The 21,567-nt window shown below is 45.1% G+C and overlaps 1 protein-coding gene across 1 annotated transcript in view; it reads right to left on the bottom strand.

The window, feature by feature from the left end:
• Nucleotides 1–18,437, bottom strand: part of TTC12 (tetratricopeptide repeat domain 12) — a 51,500-nt gene extending 33,063 nt beyond the window's left edge. The window contains exons 1-5 of the mRNA XM_032595005.1: nt 18,367–18,437; nt 10,066–10,229; nt 9,505–9,526; nt 8,789–8,866; nt 7,629–7,750 (exon numbers count right to left, since the gene is read on the bottom strand). Coding sequence (XP_032450896.1) covers nt 7,629–7,750; nt 8,789–8,866; nt 9,505–9,526; nt 10,066–10,229; nt 18,367–18,424 — 444 coding nt within the window. The 5' untranslated portion in view covers nt 18,425–18,437. The remainder of the gene's footprint in view (nt 1–7,628; nt 7,751–8,788; nt 8,867–9,504; nt 9,527–10,065; nt 10,230–18,366) is intronic.
• Between the last annotated feature and the right edge of the window lie 3,130 nt (nt 18,438–21,567).

The raw sequence follows: 21,567 nt of genomic DNA, 5'->3' as shown, positions 1-21,567 counted from the left end.
GATAGCTTCCTTGAAGAAGTGTCTATTCATGTCTTTTGCCCATTTCTTCACTGGATTATCTGTTTTTTTGGTGTTGAGTTTTATAAGTTCTTTATAGTTTTTGGATACCAACCCTTTATCTGATATGTTGTTTGCAAATATCTTCTCCTATTCCATCAGTTGCCTTCTAGTTTTGCTGATTGTTTCCTTCACTGTACAGAAGCTTTTTATTTTGATGAGATCCCAATAGTTCATTTTTGCTTTTGTTTCCCTTGCCTCTGGAGACATGTTGAGTATGAAGTTGCTGTGGCCAAGGTCAAAGAGGTTGTTGCCTGCTTTCCCCTCTAGGATTTTGATGGCTTCCTGTCTTACATTCAGGTCTTTCATCCATTTTGGGTTTATTTTTGTGTATGGTGTAAGAAAGTGGTCCATGTTCATTTTTCTGCATGTTGCTGTCCCGTTTTCCCAGCACCACGTGCTGAAGAGACTATCTTTATTCCATTGGATATTCTTTCCTGCTTTGTCAAAGATTAGTTGGCCATACGTTTATGGGTCCATTTCTGGTTCTCTATTCTGTTCTATTGATCTGAGTGTCTGTTTTTGTGCCAGTACCATACTATCTTGATGATTACAGCTTTGTAATATAGCTTGAAGTCTGGGATTGTGAGGCCTCCTGCTTTGGTTTTCTTTTTCAAGATTGCTTTGGCTATTTGAGGTCTTTTCTGATTCCATACAAAATTTAGGATTGTTTGTTCTAGCTCTGTGAAGAATGCTGGTGTTATTTTGATAGGGTTTGCATTGAATATGTAGATTGCTTTGGATAGTATTGACATTTTAACAATATTTGTTCTTCCTATCCAGGAACTTGGAATATTTTTCCTTTTTTTTTTTTTTGCCTTCCTCAATTTCTTTCATAAGCTTTTCATAGTTTTCAGTGTGTAGATTTTTCACCTCTTTGGTTAGATTTATTCCTAGGTATTTTATGGGTTTTGGTGAAATTGTAAGTGGGATTGATTCCTTGATTTCTCTTTCTGTTGTTTCATTGTTGGTGTATAGGAATGCAACTGATTTCTGTGCATTGATTTTATATCCTGCCACTTTGCTGAATTCATGGATCAGTTCTAGCAGTTTTTTGGTGGAATCTTTTGGGTTTTCCATATAGAGTATCATGTCATCTGCGAAGAGTGAAAATTTGACCTCCTCCTGGCTGATTTGGATGCCTTTTATTTCTTTGTGTTGTCTGATTGCTGAGGCTAAGACTTCCAATACTATGTTGAATAACACTGGTGAGAGTGGACATCCCAATCTTGTTCCTGACCTTAGGGGGAAAGCTCTCAGTTTTTCCCCATTGAGGATGATATTAGTGTTGGGTCTTTCATATACAGCTTTTATGATCTTGAGGTATGATCCTTCTATCCCTACTTTCTTGTGGGTTTTTATCAAGACAGGATGTTGTATTTTGTCAAATGCATTCTCTGCATCTATTGAGAGAATCATGTGGTTCTTGTCCTTTCTTTTATTGATGTGATGAATCACATTGATTGTTTTGTGGTATTGAACCAGCCCTGCATCCCAGGTATAAATCTCACTTGGTCGTGGTGAATAATTTTTTTAATGTACTGTTGGATTCAGTTGGCTAATATCTTGTTGAGGATTTTTGCATCTATGTTCATCAGGGAAAGTAGTCTATAGTTCTCCTGTTTAGTGGGGTCTTTGGTTTTGGAATCAAGGTAATGCTGGCTTCATTCAGAGTTTGGAAGTTTTCCTTCCATTTCTATTTTTTTGGAACAGCTTCAAGAGAATAGATGTTAACTCTTCCTTAAGTGTTTAGTAGAATTCCCCTGGAAAGCCATCTGGCCCTGGACTCTTGTTTTTGGGGAGATTTTTTTTTTATTACTAATTCAATTTCTTTACTGGTTATGGATCTGTTCAAATTTTCTATTTCTTCCTGTTTCAGTTTTGGTAGTGTATATGTTTCTAGGAATTCGTCCCTTTCTTCCAGATTGCTCATTTTATTGACATATAATTGCTCAAAATATTCTCTTACTGTTTTTATTTCTGCTGTGTTGGTTGTGATCTCTCCTCTTTCATTTTTTATTTTATTTGGCTCCTTTCCTTTTTCTTTTTGGTCAAACTGGCTAGTGGTTTATCAATTTTGTTAATTCTTTCAAAGAAACAGCTTCTGGTTTCATTGATCTGTTCTACTGTTTTTTTTTTTTTGTTGTTGTTGTTGTTGTTGTTGTTTTTGATAGCATTAATTTCTGCCCTGATCTTTATTATTTCCTGTCTTCTGGTGGTTTTGTGTTTTAGTTGCTGTTCTTTTTCTAGCTCTTTAAGGTATAAGGTAAGGTTGTGTATGTGAGACCTTTCTTCCTTCTTTAGGAAGGCCTGGAATGCTATATACTTTTCTCTTATAAGTGCCTTTGCTTCATCCCACAGGTTTTGGGCTGTGGTGTTATCATTTTCATTGCCTTCCATATACTCTTAAATTTCCTCTTTAATTTCTTGGTTAGCCCATTCATTCTTTAGTAGGATGCTCTTTAGTCTCCAAGTATTTGTTACCTTTCCAATTTTTTCTTGTGGTTGATTCGAGTTTCATAGCATTGTGGTCTGAAAATATGCACGGTATGATGTCCATCTTTTAGTACTTGTTGAGGGCTGATTTGTGTCCCAGTATGTGGTCTATTCTGGAGACCATTCCATGTGTACTGGAGAAGAATGTATATTCTGTTGCTTTAGGATGAAAGGTTCTGAATACATGTGTTAAGTCCATCTGGTCCGGTGTGTCATTCAAAGCCATTGTTTCCTTGTTGATTTTCCGATTAGATGATCTGTGCATTGTTGTAAGTGGGGTGTTGAAGTCCCCTAATCTTATGGTATTATTATCAATGAGTTTATGTTTGTGATTAATTGATTTTTATATTTGGGTGCTTTCACATTTGGAGGATAAATGTTTACAATTGTTAAGTCTTCTTGGAGGATAGACCCTTAATTATGATATAATGCCCTTTTTCATCTGTTAAAGAGTGTAACAAGTCTTTAAAGTTTAGATTGTCAGATTTAAGTACGGCTACTCTGGCTTTCTTTTGTCAACCATTAGCATGATAGATGGTTCTCCATCCCCTTACTATTATGTGAAGGTGTCTTCATGTCTAAAGTGGGTCTCTTGTAAACAACATATTAGATGGATCTTGTTTTCTTATCCATTCTGTTATCTTATATCTTTTGATTGGAACATTTAGTCCACTGATGTTTAGAGTGAGGACTGAAAGATATGAGTTTATTGCCATTATGTTGCTTGTAGAGTTGGAGTTTCTGGTGGTGTTCTCTGGTCCTTTCTAGTGTTTCTTGCTTTTGATATTTATTTATTCATCTTTTCTCCCCTCAGAGAGTCCCCCTTAAGATTTCTTGCAGGGCTGGTTTAGTGGTCACGAACTCCTTTAATTTTTGTTCCTCTGGGAAACTTTTAATCTCTCCTTCTATTTTGAATCACAGCCTTGCTGGATAACGAATTCATGCTGCACATTTTTCTAATTCAGCACATTGAATATATCCTGCCACTCCTTTCTGGCCTGCCAAGTTTCTGTGCATAGGTCTGCCGTCAACCTGATCTGTCTTCCCTTGTAGGTTAAGGACTCTTCTTCCCTTGCTGCTTTCATGATTCTTTCCTTGCCTGAGTATTTTGGTAATTTGACTACGATATGCCTTGTTGATGGTCAGTGTTTGCTGAATCTCATGGGAGTCCTCTGTGCTTCCTGGATTTTGATGTCTGTGTCTTTCCCCAGGTTAGGAAAGTTTTCTGCTATGATTTGCTCACATAACCCTTCTACTCTTTTTTCTCTCTCTTCATCTTCTGGGACCTCTATGATTCTGATGGTGTTCCTTTTTAATAAATCAATGATTTCTCTAATTCTTAAATTGTGCTCTTTTGCCTTAGTCTCCCTCTTTTTTTCTGCTTCATTATTCTCTATAAGTTTGTCCTCTATATTGCTTTGTCTCTGCTCTGCCTTATTCATCCTTGCCGCTGTGGAATCCATTTGGGATTGCAGCTCAGTTATAGCTTTTTTTATTTCATCCTGACTAGGTGTTACTTCTTTTATCCTTGCAGAAAGGGATTCTAATCTATTTTTGACTCAGGGTAGTATTCTTATTATCATGATTCTAAATTCTGGTTGGACATCTTGCTTGTTATCTGTGTTGGTTAAGTCCCTGGCTGTCGTTTCTTCCTGCTCTTTCTTTTGGGGTGAATTTCTTCATTTTGTCATTTTGAAGGGATAAAGGGAATTAATGAGGTAAAAAAATTAAAATTAAAAAAATATGAAAAGTAAAAAATTAAAAACAATACACACACACACACACACACACGTCATATAAATGATGCTATATCCGAGGAGTGTTTTGGTCTGGGTGTTGAAAGGGGCTTGATAGATTAGAGCAAAAAAGAAGGAAAAAAAAAAGGAAATAGTTTGAAAATTTGAAAAAATGAATACATTGAAATAGAACACAATGAAATGATGGAAGTTAAACAGAATTTGAAAAAATTTACACAACAGTAAAAAACATAGTTGAAAAAAATTAAGAAAAATATATTTAATAAAAATTGAAACTAAAAATAAATATTTTATCTTTATTCAAGAAAAAGAAAAGAAACGAAAAAGAGAAAAAAAAAAGAAAACTGAATAGATGGACCAGGGAACAGACTGAAGTACGAACGAAATTACTTCACTTTCCCCTAGAAGTCAAAGTATGAAGTGTTTTATACTCCGTAAACTAAGCAGGTGGAGAGACTTGTGTTCCCAAAGAGCGAGGTTGGCCCAGCTGGGCAGGGCTTAGTGTAATCGCTCCGTTCTCCACTAGATGGCGCTGCTTAGCTTACTGGGGTGGATTGTTATGGAGCTTGTAAGTGTGTCCGTGCATGCGCGGGACCGATGAAAATGGAGTCACCCAGCCACCCAGTCCCTAGTATGGGAACTCTGCCCGGTCAGCAATTGCGCACCCGTCCTTTGTTTCCGGCTTCCTTTCACTCCCAGCTTTTACACTGTCCGTGACCGTCAGGTTGCCAGGTGGCACCTTCCTCCTGAGTTTTATCTCAAAGGCAGCTGTTTTTCCCGACCTCTCACCTCTGAAGGACTGTGGCTTTGACCTGTTCTGCCCCTCTGCTGAAGGGTCTCACCGAGCAGTGGCCGGGTGCCGGCCGCACCCAGAAACATTCGCAGGACCATGCTGCCACCAGTGCCCAGAGACTGCGGCCGGGTGCCAGCCCCCTCCCCCCCCCAGAAAAAGTTCCCGAGATCGTGTAGCAGGATCACAGAAAACCACAACACACACCTGGCACCAGGCTTCACCCTTAACGACCTCGTTCCAGCACCAGCGAATGTGGTGGTTCTCCCGGGTCCGCTGGGACCTCTGTCTGTGGGGAGTCCTTCCAGCAGGGGAACCGCCTCTGCCCATGTGTCCCGAAGACCCCCGGACTTCACTCTGCTCTTCTGGATTCGCCCTTTCCACCAGAGCGCCACCAGGTATGGAGCTGCAGAGTTTCAGACTTGAAACTGCGCTCCTTGTTTATAGAGTCTTAACGGAATTTAAACCCTCTCCTTTCTCCTTTCTCCCTTTTTAGTTCAATCCCTGCGGCTGTTTCCACTTTTCCACTTTCTCTCCAGCTGCTTTTGGGGAGGGTGCCTTTCCTATACTCTCTCCCCTGTCTCCGTCCTCTCTCCACACACAAAAACAGCTCCCTGCCCTCCGTGGCTTCTGTCTCCCCCGGCTCACCTCTCTGTGCCGCATACCTGCTGAATTCTATGGTTCAGGTTGTGCAGATTGTCGTGTTAATCCTCAGATCAGTTTTCTAGGTGTGCAGGATGGTTTAGTGTTGGTCTGGCTGTATTTCATGGACGTGATACACAAGAAACCTTCCGTGCTATTCCACCACCTTTGTTCCCCCCCCCCCCCCCCCCACCGAGATTCAGTGATTTGGTGATTGTTAACACCAAGCAGCGCACTCTGCATTTCTTCATCTCTGAATAAGTTTTCTCTTTGGGAAAGATGGGAGGAATTACTTCCCCAAAGCTTTTCATTACGTTTATTTATTTTTATCCACATTCATTCTTAATGTGATTCTTCAGAACTAATCAATGTGCTGCTTAGACTTGAGTACAGTAAAAACGTAACTAATTTAGGTGGATTGGGGTACAGACCATCTGAATTAGATAAAAGTCTGAATTACATAACATTTTAAAAGCAATTCAATTTTACTGCTTTCAAATAACTTCAAAGTAACAAGACTGCAAAAGCATCAGTAGGTAAATGTTTTGGAGACCAAATCTGGTGATAAGTAAAAAGGAATTGTAATTATTACATTAATTGCTTGCATTTGAATGCTTCTTCCAAAGCGTCAACAGAAACGTAATTCCCTTAAATAGACTTATTGTGCTTCCAGTGTTATGTAACTTAGCAAGGGTTTATTAAACATCTATTATAAGGAAAGCACTGGGTGGGGGCGGGGAGGTTGATGGAAAAGTTTATAATCTTGTTAGGGTGGTAGAATGCACACCGGTAAATCAGTCTCAGGCCGTTCTCTTTACCAGTTCACTCCCTTATATCAATTTTTTTCCCAGATGGGGCTAGGTAAGTTACACCTCAACCCTCAAACTGCTGAGCTACTGAGGGGACGGTGTGCCTGGGTGCTTGGATTTATTTCTCAGGAAATCACTATCACTTCCCAGACTTTTTGGCCTCCAAACGTCCTGTTTCTTGCTTTCACCGTTCCTCTCAACCTACCACAGCAAGACACTCCCGATCCTGAGTTACAGAAATTGGAGCTGATGAGGGCTCTGCCGCGTCCTGTTCCTCTTGTCAATGACATGGTGGCTAGTGCACCTCACACCGGTCCTGCTGACATCTCCTGACCAGTGGATCATCGTGCCCGCAAGTCCGCCACCTTTTCAGGCCTGACACAGAGCTCTGCCTCACACAAGCTCAAGTGCCTTTCAGAGATAGGCCACAGGGGACATTTCTGTTTGAGACCTATCAGCCTTGTCCCTTTACTCCGTAGTAGGTAGTAAACGTCTGGGTGATGCCTTTTACCTGGTGTACCACAAAACTGAGCTCCTATGATACAAAACTGAGGTTTTAGGGAGTTCAGAAACTCAAAATTTTTGCAAAACTGGGTCTAGGCCCATCAGCTAGCTATCCAGTTGATCCCAGCCACCGAATAATCTTAATCAAACGGGAGCTGATGGAGTAAGGAAGGGAACCTTAGGAGTTCAGGCTACCAGCCAGAGGGGGCTGGACAAACCCAGAGACGCCAGAATCCAATGCTCATAGGCCGTTTCATTCACCCGTTTTACCATCGGTGATGTGTGGGAGCTGACTCAGACCACGGACAGGACTGGCTGGGTGTGGCTCTTCCCAAGTCACCCTTCCACCCCTTCAAGACGGCAGCTGGAAGGCGGACCACGGTGAGAGCCCGGACACCGTGGAAGGTGGCAAATGCTCCATGCAAAGCGGTCGCCCCCCACACCCCAACCAGAGCCAGCTGGTAAACGCTGACAGTGCACCGCTGGTGACATCTGGTCTCATGTCCGGTTTCACAAACTTGGTGGCCACCGTCCCCTGAGGAGGCACCACCGACACACTGCTGGCTCACTGACCTGGGCTCGGTTGGTATACAGCACCTTCATATCCCTCAGCTTCTGCAAACCCTCACTGTAGCACAGGATGGCCGCTTCATAGTCACCTCCGGCAAACGCTTCGTTCCCCTTCTGTTTTAGGGCTGGGAGAATAAAAGTCATACAGGTGAGCTCTGCCCGCACACGGGGTAATTCTCTCCGACTTTATTCCCCTGGCTTTGGAACCCAGCTGCTTTGAAGGTCATAGCTTCCATAGACCCAGAGGAGATCTGCTGACTGTTTCTCTACAGATGTTTTGGGATCGGCCTCTTTAAGGATTTTTTCCCCCTCCAAACCTACCCCCAAGTCTCCTAAGTAGCTTCTCCAAAAAACAAATGTTTCTGGGGCATGTGGGTGGCTCAGTCGGTTAAACGTCCCACTCAATTCCAGCTCAGGTCATGATCTCATGGTTTGTGAGTTCGAGCCCTGCGTCGGGATCTACGCTGGCAGCAGAGAGCCAGCTGCTCTCCCCGCCCCCCCCTCTCTTTCTCTGCCCCTCCCCTGCTCTCGCTCGCTCTCTCAAGATAAACTTAAAAAAAAAGTGTTTAAGAAAAAAAATGTTTCTGCCTCAAAACTCAGAACCTCTCCAAGTTGGCCACAAAGGCCAAGTCTGACATTCAGTGTCTCACAGAGACGGCCAAATAAGTCATTTTCCAGCAGATGTGGAGCTGTTCATGCGCAGCACATGCCTCTGGGAGACACAAAAGTGCCAAATGCGTGTGTCCCTCCAACATACGCACAACCCCGTCTCTCTCTCCATTTCTCCTCTCCCTTCTCACATCTACATTTTACTGTCTGATTTTTCTTTTTCACTCTCCCTTCTGTGCCTCAGGCCAGCCTGCGCACCTCACTTCCACCCTCCCTACTGACTGCTGAGCGCTGGTCTGCCAGGTCCGTCCCTGTGCTTTAGAAAGCGGTCTGGCTGTGGAGCCTCATGGAGGGCTCTGCCCTCTTCCCTGTCTGCTGCAGCAGGGACAGGGAGCGCAGACAGCGCTGGCTTCTGCCTGGCCAGGCTCCACTGCCTCGAGACCATTATGAACCCCCAGCCGGGAATCTCGCTGTCCTCAAGTATCAGCAGACAGACTCATGATCTTTCGGGCACAAATCATCCCAGCTCTTGGGAAGTGAAGATAGACAGTTACCATCTGCTAAGACTTTGTTCTCCCTTCTTCTCCTGGCACGTTCCTTTGCATCCAACTCCACGGATGCCAAGAAGGCTTCTGACAGCAGAGTAATTTCAAATATTAGAGAGAAAAATCCAGATATCGTAATCAGTTCTTTAGCTCAAATTCAGAAGAAAGCTTCTTTAAAAGCTTTAGAGACACACACCTCATGCATATATATGTAGGCACACACTCCTGTGCACACACGCACACGAGCGCGCACACACACACACACACACACACAGATTCTGAGGCAAGTAAAATGACATTTTCTTAATTTGACATTAAATGGTAATCTGTGTGGTATATTATTATACATGATGGCTATGTCTGTGCTTCAAATTTGAATTATGCCTTTTAAAAGAGTTTTTCTTTAAAGGTAGACTTTTTCGTTCCATTTAGCATAATGAGTTTCTGAGCTGAGCAACAGAGAAGCTACCTGGATCCCTTCAGCAGCTAACAAAAAATTGGCTGATACAGAATAACTGAATTCAGTTTATAAAAGACTGTCCAGGAGAAATTACAGAAAAACCTGTGAGCACGGTTTCCTCTGACCACTAGTAAGAGAAGTGGCTGATCAGTAGGTTTTTGTTCATGGGTTGTTTGTAAGCCCAGAGGCTATAATTTAAGGGTCTGGAAGCTACAGTTGATAAACACTGATCCTAAACAAATAGGAAGAGAGATGCTGTCCTTACCTGAGTTTATTTCATCTGTATTCTGCAGGCACGGGTTATCATAAAAACAAAGAAACAAATTTCAAAAACTACTCTCTGATTTATGTGAATATATACCAAGAATGCAGATCCATCACAAGTGGGGTGGTAGGGTTATTTCCTTTAACCATCAATACTGAAGGGCCCCGAATTCTGAAGGCTTGCTTTAAATCAGTTCTGATTATGTATATGGTTGTTACAGGGTGAGCAGGTCAAGGGACCCCGGCTGTGGCTGTGTGAGTTGGAAATATGAGACAGGATATATTACCTTAACAGTACAGCTTAGATATGGTCGCAAGCTCAGGAGGTAGAGAGACCAAATTTTCATTAAAATAAACCCATTATTTTAAAGATAACTCAGAATGACAAAGAAAAAAAAATCAGAGTTTGTATTTCCTTGTGGAAAATAAATCTAGTGAATCTAAAAAGCAAAAGACCACTTTAGCCTCACTAGGCAGTTTGAGATTAAACTACCACTTTTCTGCTTCAGTGCAGACCTCTTCTCTGTATCTGCTTATCTAACTCCAAAACAGAAAAAGAAACCTCAGGAGAAGCTTGTGGAGGACTGATCATGGTCTTGTTCAGTGTGGTCCGGCATCCATCCTCCTCTTGGACTTCCTCTGTAAACAGCAGTCTCTTTTCTGTCTCTAGGACAGCTCTCTGTTGTACAACCGGGTCATCAGAATTCATCTCCTGAATTAAACTGGCTGCAGGAGAAATCAGATGTGAATCATTCAAATGAGGTCTTCAAAAGAAAAGACTCCATTCACTAGGAAGGATGGGGTAGCACAGTCATGGGGAAGAACTTTTGTTTCTCCAGCTTTATTGGCATATTATTGACGTACAACACTGTGTAAGTTTAAGGTTCACAGTGTGATGATTTGATCCACGTTGTGAAGTGATCCCACAATAAGGTTAACACAGCCATCTCCTTATGCAATTACAATTTTCACGTGCGCTGGGAACATTTAAGATCAACTCTCTTAGCGACTCTCAAGTATAAAATGCAGTGACTAACTATAGTTACCATGTTGTACGTTAGAACCCTGCACTTACTCATTTTATAACTGGAAGTTTGTACCCTTTGACCAACATCTCCCCATTTCTTTGTTTTCCCTCCAGTTTTATTGAGAAGTAATGGACATACATCACTGTGTAAGTTTTAGGCGTATTGCATGATGGCTGGATTTATTATATTGTTAAATGATTAGAATTGGTTCCATTAATATCCATCTTTTCTTATAGATGGGATAAAAAAAAAAAAAGGAAAAAATTCTCTCCTTGTGATGAGAACTCTTAGGATTTGCTCTCTTGCTAACTTTCCCGTCTATCCTACAGTGGTGTTAGCTATAGTCATTTTGTTGTACATCACACGCCTGGCACTTACCGATCTTACATCTGGACGTTTGTGCTTTTGACCCCCTTCCTCCAACTCCCCCTCCCCCAACCTCAATCTCTGGTTAGCCACAAGTCTGATCTCTATGAGTTTTTTCTTTTCTTCTCTTTTCTTCTTGTTCTTTTTTTTTAGATTCCACATATAAGTGAGATCACAGAGTACCTGTCTTCTCTGACTTATTTCACTTAGCACTATGCTTTCAAGGTCCACCCATGTTGTCATGAATGGTAGGATTTCCTCATTTTTTATGGCTGAATATCATTCCCTTGTTTATACATAGCACAACTTCATTATCCATTCATTCACAGATGGACACTTAGGCTGTTTCCATGTAAGTGATGCTGCTTTGAACATGGGGGTGCAGATATCCTTTTCCAGTTAGTGTTTTCATTTCCCTCAGATATATTCCCCAAAGTGGAGTTACTGGATCATATGGTATTTCTGGTTTTAATTTTTTGAGGAACCTCCATACTGTTTTCCACAGTGGCTATGCCAGTTTACATTCCTACCAACTCTGCAAGGGCTCCCTTTTCTCCACAACCTTGCCAGCATCTGCTGTCTCTTGTCTTTTTGATAATGGTGACTCTGAAGGGCATGTGGTGGTATCTCAGTGCGGTTTTAATTTGCATGTCCCTAGTGACTAGTGATGTTGAACATCTTTTCATGTGCCTGTTGGCTTGTCAAATATTTCTTTGGAGAAACGTCTATTTGGGTCCTTTGCCCATTTTTTAATTGGGTAAGCTGGTATGTTTTGTTTTTTGTTATTGAGTTGTTTGAGTTCTTTATATATTTTGGATATCAACCCCTTATCAAATACATGGTTTGCAAATAGCTTTTCCCATTCCTTAGATTATCTCTTCCCATTTCTTTTTAAAAAATTTTTTTTTTAATTTTAAGGTTTATTTATTTTTCAGAGACAGAGAGAGACAGAGCATGAGGAGAGAAGGGGCAGAGAAAGAGGGGGACACAGAATCTGAAGCAGGCTCCAGGCTCTGAACTGTCAACACAAAGCCCGATGCGGGGCTTGAACTGAGACCATGAGATCGTGACCTGAGCTGAAGTCAGACTCCCAACTGAATGAGCCACCCAGGCACCCCATTTAAAATTTGTTTTTTAATGTTTATTTATTTTTGAGAGAGAGACAGAGCATGAGAGGGGGAGGGGCAGAGAGAGAGGGAGACACAGAATCTGAAGCAGGCTCCAGGCTCGGAGCTGTCAGCTCCAACACAGGGCCCAACACAGGGCTCGAACTCACAAGCTGCGAGATCATGACCGGAGCCGAAGTGAGATGCTTAAACTCCTGAGACACCCAGGCGCCTCTGTGTCTTCCCATTTCTTAAAGAAGGTTGTGAATGGAAAGCAAAAATCAGAGCCATTAGAACCATTGAGAAAAAATTAAGATCAGGATTTGTTTTGCCTGGAAGCTGCAGGAGAATTTTACCGTGGCCTTCAAATTACAGTTTTAAGCTCCTTATTTAATTCAGTGACAATTTATGGAGAGCTTATTATGAGTCAGATCTTATGCAGAATGCCCTCGATAATGATGAATAAAAAAGATGTTAACTTTTGAAGAGTTTCCCATCTTGTGTGGGAGACAAACAGGTAAATTAAGGCAGCACTGAGATCACAAAACAGCCCTTAAAGCCATCCTTCCTGGTCTTCACTTTACCGCCCACTCAGCTTAGAGCCCGTGGTCCATCACTAGGCCACCATCCTGCCCACATGCTGACCTCCCTTGCCCTTCCACCACACCTGCCAGACAAAACTCCCAACTCCAAATCCAACTCCCCACTTCTTTGGGCCTTTGTTACGGATGCAGAGTATTGACAGAGAAAGCAATGGACACCAGGGAGAACTGGTCCTAACTCAACTACCCTGTCAATGATGTTTGGAGATCCTACTGCTGGCCTAGTAGGATTCTGACCCCAATTCCAACGTGTGCTTTTCCCCACACCACCATGCAATTCTGACACCAGCTGGGTGTCCCTACAATTGAGCTTAATTCTAACATTGCCTACCTGGAATAGTGTCAGATCCCACAGCTTAGGGGTCCGGTCCTATAAGACTGCCCCCTCCCCACCTCCCAGATGGTCACCTGTGCTTCTGCCTGAACATCTATAGATCAGAGGGTCCCACGACCTCTTCTTCCTCTGGTTTGATTAATTGGCTAGAGTGGCTCACAGAACTTAGAGAAACATTTTATTTACTAGATTACCAGTCTGTCATAAAAGGATGTAACTCAGAAGAGCCAGACGGAAGGGATTCATAGGGCATGGTGTGTGGGAAGGGGGTGTAGAAGGCTCTCTGAGCGCACCCCTCTCCCAACATGTCCATGTGTTCATCAACCTGGAAGCTCCCTGATGCTGGTCCTTCTGAGTTTTTATGGAGGCATCATTACATAGGCCTGATCGATTAAAAATCATTGGCCACTGGTAATCAGTTCAACCGCCAGCTCTCTCCCCTTTTGAGAGGGTTGAAACTTTAGCACCAGGTTGGTTCCCCTGGCAACCAGCTGCCATCCTTAGGTTCCAAAAGTCACTCATTAACATAAACTCAGGTGTGACTGAAAAGGGTTTGTCATGCATATGAGGATGTCTTTGTCTGTCTTATCACTTAGGAGTGCCAAGGGTTTTAGGAGTTCTGTGCCCAGCACAGGGACAATGAACAAACATGTATTTCTTATAAGTCACAGTATCAGGGCGTCTGGGTGGCTTAGTTGGTTAAGAGGCCAACTTTGGCTCCGGATATGATCTCGCAGTTCATGAGTGTGAGCCTTGCATTGGGCTCTGTGCTGACAACTCAGAGCCTGGAGCCTGCTTCATATTCTGTGTCTCCCTCTCTCTCTGCCCCTCCCCAACTAAGGCTCTGTCTCTCTCTCTCTCTCTCTCTCTCTCTCTCAAAAAATGAATAAACATTAAAAAAATAAATAAAAAATAAATCACACTATCACATCCAGCCAAGTCATCCTGTCCTCCTCTCATGGACTTTAAAAAACTGCCTCCCATCAAGGGAACCCTTGTGCACTGTTGATGGGAAAGCAAACTCGTGTAGCCATGGTGGAAAACAGTTTGGAGGTTCTTCAAAAAATTAACAGCAGTGGGACACCTGGGTGGCTCAGTCAGTTAAGCCTCCGACTTTGACTCAAGTCATGATTTCACCGTTTGTGGGTTCGAGCCCTGCATCAGGCTCTGTGCTGACAGGAGCCTGCTTGGGATTTTGTGTGTGTGTGTCTCTCTCTCTGCCCCTCCCCTGCTCGCACGTGTGCACTCTCTCTCTCTCTCTCTCTCTCTCGAAAATAAACATTAAAAAAAAATTAATAGCAATAACTGCCATGATCCGGTAATTTCACTACTAGCTACTTACCTAAAGAAAACAGAAACACTACTTTGAAAAGCTATATGCAGTCCTGTGTTTATTACAGCATTATTTACAACAGCCAGGTATGGAATATGACAGCGATAAAAAAGAATGAAACCTTGCCGTTTGCAGTGTCACGGGTGGAGCTGGAGAGTGTTATGCCAAATGAAGTAAGTCAGTCAAGAGACAGACAAATACCACATGATTTCACTCACGTGGAATTTGAGAAACAAAACGAATGTACAAACAAAGAAAAAACAGAGACAAAAAAACCAGACTCTCAAGTACAGAGAACAGAATGGTCGTTGCCTTCCTACCTGTTTGGCCATCGCTGTTCAGTCTCCCTTGCTTGCTCCTGTTCTCCCTGTCTTACCTGCCTTCAAAACTGTGGTCATCCTCAAGGCTCTGCCTGAGCCTTCTCTTTTTCTCTAGCCTGTCCCTAGGTATTCCTGTTCTCTCCCACGGTTATAAGTAACATTAATGCCAAGTGCCCCCTAAACTGACGTCCCCAGCTCTGTTCTATCCTAGGCTGACACTCGCACAGCCAACTGCCCTCTGAACATCTTCGCTGTCATGTCTTACTCACCGATCTTGGGCTGCCCATCCTCCTTCCCCTGAGGCTCTTCTTCCTCCAGATGCCTTCTATCTTAGCAGATGGCTGAACCACCCACCGGGCATTCAACCCAAAACTTTTGGGCCCCATTTTTTTTTTTAATGTATTTTGACAGAGAGAGAGAGACAGACAGACAGTGAGTGCACGAGGGAGGGGCAGAGAGACTGAGAGACAGAGAATCCCATGGGAGCGCACAGCCTGATGCAGGGCTTGATCCAACGCATTGTGAGATCATGGCCTGAGCAGAAATCAGGAGTCGGATGCTCAACTGACTGAGGGCTCACTCTTGAGTCTTCATTCTCCCTCTGCCTCACAGCCATCAAACTCTAACGGTCATCGAGTAAATCCTAAATCCTAAATATATATCAAATCCATCTCCTTGTGCCCAGTCCTCCTGCTCCAGCTCTACACCCAACCTGACTCCCTTCCCTGGTGCTGTGACACCCTCCTGATTGGTCTCCCAGCATCCATTCTTCTGTCCCCTCGTGTCCTCATGTCTACATCCATGCTGTGGCCAGAGCAACTTCTCTACGGTGCAAATCTGATCACGTTCCTGAGTCAGCCCTCCAAAGGATTCCCACTGCTCTCGGGGTAAACGCGAATTCCATATTGTGGCTTCCAAGGTCTTCCCTGATCCGGCCTTTCTTGACTCACATGGGAGCCTCGTCTCTGTGATCTCTCCAGCCACATGCAGCTGTTTATGCCTTTAGTTTCTTAGAAGCACCTTGTTCTTTCTTAACTCCTAGCTTTTCTACTTATGTTCTCTCCATTCAGAATATTCCCTCACCTTCTCCCCAGTGCCCGAGTCCTACTCACACTTCAGATTTCTGCTTAAATCCCATGCTTTAGGGAAGCCTTATAAAACTCCTGTATGCCAGTGTGGCCCCCACCCCATTCCTATGCTGATGCCCCCCCCCCCCCCCCCCCCCCCCCCGCCATGTGACTGTACTGGCAGAGAGCCTTTAAAGGTGGAATTAAGGTTGAATGAGGGGGCGCTTGGGTGGCTCAGTCGGTTAAACATCCGACTCTTGGTTTCAGCTCAGGTCATGATCTCGTGGCTTCGTGGGTTCGAGCCCCGTGGCAGGTGGGCTCTGTGCTGGCAGTGTGGAACCTGCTTGGGATCCTCTCTCTCTGTCTCTCTCTGCCCCTTCCCCACTCGCTCTGTCTCTGTCTTGCTCAAAATAAATAAATAAACTTTTAAAAAAAGGTTAAATGAGGTCATGAGGATGGAGCACTGAACAACAGGACTGATGCCCTCATAAGAAGAGGAAGAGACGTCAGGGACGCACGCACACACACAGAAAAATGACCATGTGAGGATGCGGCGAGGAGGCCATCTCCAAGCCAGAGAGAGAGGCCTCAGGAAAAACGAAAACTGACGACACCTTAGTCTTGGACTTCCAGCCTCCAGAACTGTGGGAAGTAAATTTCTACTGCTTAAGCCATTCAGTCGGTGTTTTGTTACAGCAGCCCAACCAGACTGATACAATTTGTAAACTGAGTTACAGTCTCTTGTACTCTGCAAATCTCAAATCTCACTTTGTATCACACATCGCATTCCAGATGGCTTGTGTAGTATCTGTTCTCCCCACAGGACTCTAGATATCCCGAAGGAAGGGAAGTCTTATTTATTATTACCGGTCGCTCTGGTGCCTAGCAAAGCTCAGTACATAGCAAGAGCCCAGGAAATGAATGCATAGAATCTACACAGGAGGCTCTACAACTGTAAAGTAACTACAAATGAAATAAAACTGGAAATTCAGTTACTGGATAGCACTAACCACATTTCACATGCTCGACAACTGCGTGCAGTTACTGGCTACCATAGTGGACAGTGCAGGTTAGAGGACGTTTCCGTCACCACCGAAAGTTCCATCGGCTAGTACTTGTATAAATGGTACCTGCAAGAACTCTGAGCGTGAATGAAAGCGAGCCGGTAAAGACAGATGGGGAGGGAGGCAGAGGGAATGTCAAAGGCAACATGCAGAGCATGAACCACCAGGGTGTGTGTGGAGGAACTAGAAGTGTGAGGTAAGGAGAGGCAAGCGGTAAGGACAAGGTCACGGGAGGGCTTAAGTCCCCGATGAGAGCTTGAAGTTTATTGTGGCTGCGGAGAGAATCCAAGCAGAGAAGTGTCTGGGTCAGATTTGCATTTTTAGATACATTACTCTGTGGGGAGCGTAAGCCTGGAGGCAGGAACAACAATCAGGGGGTTGTTGAAACAGTCTGGGTCAGAGAACCAGGACAAAGCAGGGGGTGGGGAGGAAGGAGTTGGAGAAGAAAGCTAAACTTGATGGCTGATTGAATGGAGGGTGAGATGGCAGGAGTCCAATGTGACTGGTAAACTTCTGGATGGTTGTGCCAATGGAGACTAGAATGAAGGGGAAGGGAGGAGAAGCGGTATTATTTGGGAGGAGGATAGAAGGGTAGGGCAACAAGCAACTGCAGTTTGGACGCATTGTCTGCCGTGTTCGTGGGGTACTGTGGCTGTGACGAGTGGCACAGAGCCCGAGCCTCGGCAAAGAAGGCCGGGTGGCAATGGAGATGTGGGGGTCGTGAGTAAATGGGTTGTTGGGAAAACCCTGTGCTTGGACCAGACCCCCTGAGGAGCAAAGTGAGCAGCAAGTGGGCTGAGGCCAGAACTTAGCAGAACAGCATTTAGGGATGGGCAGAGGAGAGGCCCAGGGATGTTATCTTTTATCAAGTGACCCAGACTATTTTTAAAACCGTTTTAACGGTTTTGGACCCATACAGGCTGCTAGAAGGAGCCTGCTTTGGACCCATACAGGCTGCTAGAAGGAGCAATTTCAACCTATTTCTATTTGATATGCAAGATTTGTTGGGTTGTTGGTTTCCTTGTTTCCATCATCAAACAAGCTCCCTGAAGCTTAAAGAATAGGAACAAACTACTTTGGAATCTAGTGAATGTGCTTTGTGGGATCAGAGTCTGTCCTTTGAGATCCCACCTATCTGAGCTGGGGAAGGGGTCTTCTGTCTTCTTGCCTAGAGGCAGAGAGATGGGGATAGGACAACCAAAAGCCATTCATGTAATCAGATGGACCCAGGGGGAGAGCCACTTGATTTTGCTTCTGCAGCTCAAAATCAGAAATGGCTCTGCCCTAAAGCAAGAGGAGACTGATCACTGAGGTTCCTGAGCGATCTCGAAGGGAACAGCTAGGGCTCCTTTGACGTGAAGTCTACGTGGAAGGGGACAGAATATGGAGGAGACTTGTCCCCCTCAGGTCCCATCAGAATGTTAATGGCTTCTCTGATACCAATGAACAGCCTCAAAATACTACCCCAGGCTCTAATGTTACTCGCTTCTTAATACCTTTTCTGTTTAATTCCAATTATATTTTCTCTTAGAGTCATAAACCTATCAGGCAACCCAGGAACTAACTTCGGGTGATCACTTCTCTTCAGTCACCCCACCTTGCTAACGCAGAATTTAATTTGTTTATGATTTACTGGTACTTACTGATTTCATCCACATTTTTAAGAAATTTCTGCAAGTCTTTCTCATGATCGTCTGCCATCGTCAACCAGAATCCCTGAGGGAGGCAGTGGAAGTGACGAGAATTAATAGTAATAAAACGCTAAACAGGACTTTTCAGGCTTATTAGCCTTCTAAAACTAAGAGCCAAGTGGTTATTTTTAAGATGGGTTTGTGTTCATAAATCACGTCATGAATAACGGCAGGTGATCTATTTCACTCTGATTGCTGGGAAGGCCAAGGAAGGGATCCTCATTATTTGTGGTGATGCTTCTGGAAAGCCGTCAGCCCTCCCTCCTCTGGGAAAACTGCTCTGCAAAATGTTCCTCCAAGCCCGACAGCCACTGCTGTGATTCAGGGACTGGGTATAAAGGAGACCAGGAGGGGAGGGGCTGCCAGGAATGGAGGAAAGTAACATTGGACTTTGGGTGCGACAGGCCCGCCCAGCCGGAAGCTTGGACCTAGCTGTGTGACTGGTAACCAGGAACTGGAGAATGTGCGTTTAAATGTCCAAACTTGCTTAAAATATAAGCCTCTAGGGGAGCCTGAGTGGCTCAGTGGGTTAAGCGGCTGACTTCGGCTCAGCTCAACTCACGGTTCCTGAGTTCGAGCCTGGCATGGGACTCTGTGCTGACAGCTCAGAGCCTGGAGCCTGCTTGGGATTCTTTGTCTCCCTCTCTCTCTGCCCCTCCCCCACTCATACTCTGTCTCTCTCTTCAAAAACAAAACAAAACATTAAAAAGAAATTAAAACAGGGGCGCTGGGGTGGCTCAGTCGGTTAAGCGGCTAACTTCGGCTCAGGTCATGATCTCAGGGTTCCTGAGCTCCAGCCTGGTGTGGGCCTCTGTGCTGACAGCTCAGAGCCTGGAGCCTGATTCGGATTCCGTGTCTCCCTCTCTCTCTGCCCCTCCCCAACTCACACTCTGTCTCTCTCTAAAAAAAATAAATAAATAAACATTAAAAAGAAATTAAAACAGGGGTGCCTGGGTGGCTCAGTGGGTTAAACTTCCGACTTCGGCTCAGGTCATGATCTCATGGTTTGTGAGTTCGAGCCCCGCATAGGGCTCTGTGCTGACAGCTGGGAGTCTGGAGCCTGCCTCGGTTTCTGCGCCTCCCTCTCTCTCTGCCCCTCCCCCACTTGTGCTCTTTCTCTCTCAAAAATGAATAAATGTAAAAAAAAAAAATTAAAAAAAAAGAAATTAAAACAATAAAATATAAGGCTCTGTCTTGTTTTCTAGGTGTGAAGAGAAGCTAAAAATTGGCTGAAGGGATGAGAACTCGATGGCACTGTGCATGCACCAGCATCTCTGTTCCTGTCCAGGTACTTTGGACTTATTACTTCTCTCTCAGTCGTTTGTGAGTAAAAAGGCCTCACGGTGCAGCCAGTGGTTCCCAAAGCTCACCCAAAGGCCATAAAAGTCGTCCAAAAAATGTGTTAAGTATACACAGTCCTCAGCCTTGGCGCCAGAGTCAGTAACCTTGCCGGGGCGCCGGGGAATGGATACTTCTAAACACTCACCGAGCGATTCTGACTTACGATTAGGTTTAGCAGTAGCGCAGTCCTGTAACGCTCCAGTTACTGCAGATTTGAACTCTGCCACACAAACAAGCTGGGAGTGATTTGACCTCCTGAGACCCCACGGGTTATAAGCTATGTGACCTCAGCTAAATTCACCAACCTCTCTGAGCCTAACTCATTCTATGGAAACGGTAATAGGAACCGAGAGGGCTACCCTGGGGGTTCACTGAAAGCGCCAGGCACACGATGAGTGGTAAATGCTGGTAAATGCGAGGCACCCTTATCTATAAAACGGGGGAAGTGGGACATGTGGCTTAACTAGACGAGCGCTAGGGTTCCTTCCAGTTCCTTCCAGAACTGAGGCCTAGTGAAGCGAGTTAACTTGCCCAAGGTTGCCGGGTTAGAAGGAAGGCTCAGCACTTCTCCGGGCAGGCGCAACCAGGGTCGGACGCGAACTCTCGGGGGCCCGCGGCCGGGGCAGGGCACGCACGCGGGACCCCAGCGACGAGCCGGGGCGGGGCCGGAGGGGCGGGGCCGGAGGGGCGGGGCCGATGGCACCGTTGCCCGGCAACCGCTCCACAGCGTCCACCGGCCCCAGTTCCCAAAGCCGAAGTCCCAGCCCGCGGGGGGTCACCGTCCCATCTGCTGAGGCCCACACCAGTGTCCTCTGCTCGGCGCTGACGGCCAGATCAGGACCACATCCCAACAAAGACCCCGAGACACCCCACAACACTGACCTGACACGCCCAGGGGCCGGACAGGAAATGGCGGCTGTTGGCGGGCGGTGACTGACCAGGGACGGGGGGCGTGGCCAGTGTCGGGGGGCAGGCCCAGCGGTCGGGGGCGTGTCTAGAGTCTGGGTGCGGGCGAGGCCTCAGCGCTCCGGTTCTGGAGCCAGCGCGCTGCCAGTTCGTGGCCGGGCTGGGGGCCCTGGGTCCAGGATGGGTACCCGGTCAGGGGCTGGAAGCAGGTCTCTGAATCAGGGCCAGGTGTTCGTCCCTTTTTCTTCTAAGGAAGGGGCATCTCTCTGATCATCTTACTATCCCTGGCCCAAAAAGGGGACAATCTCCAGTGTACTTGGGAGAGGCAAACTTGGGTGAAATCTGGGCTTATTGCTAGATGTGAGACCTTCAGAGAGCTCTGTAATCTTCTGATCTTTTCTCGTCTATAAACTGGAGAAATGGCACGTTCTCCCAAGGTTTATGGTTAAAGTGCCAGGCACCTAGTCAGTAGGAATACGTGTTAGTTATTATCCAGGGAATCCTAGGATTTGGAGCTGAATGAGACACATTCACACTTTGAACAAATGCACACAGTTTAAAAGAGATTCCAGTCTGTTTTTTGAAACAAAACTTCAGTATTATGGTGCTGGGTTAAAGGGGCAAGGGGAGAAAAGCCAGTTTTGGGGAAAGTTCCATCTTGAGTTTAAGCTCAGAAACCCTTGGGATGCCTTGGCAAATTTGTGGGTGCATTTCAGAAACCTGTTTGCTGGCTGAGGAGCCCCTGGGGATAGAATTTACCAGAACGGGAAGGGGTCCAGGCATGGCCAGTTAGATCCAACATTGGCTGAGCACAGTCTGCTGAGTCCTGTGTTCTCCATGGGGCTGTTTGACTGAAATCTCCACAAGGTGTTGGCACACATCAGTCCTGCTTGAGAACCCCCGTAA

The sequence above is a fragment of the Lynx canadensis genome, chromosome D1 (assembly GCF_007474595.2).
Source record: "Lynx canadensis isolate LIC74 chromosome D1, mLynCan4.pri.v2, whole genome shotgun sequence".
Classification (NCBI taxonomy): domain Eukaryota; kingdom Metazoa; phylum Chordata; class Mammalia; order Carnivora; family Felidae; genus Lynx; species Lynx canadensis.
Note: the sequence above shows the minus strand (reverse complement) of the source record. Positions and strands in the feature narration are given on the sequence as shown.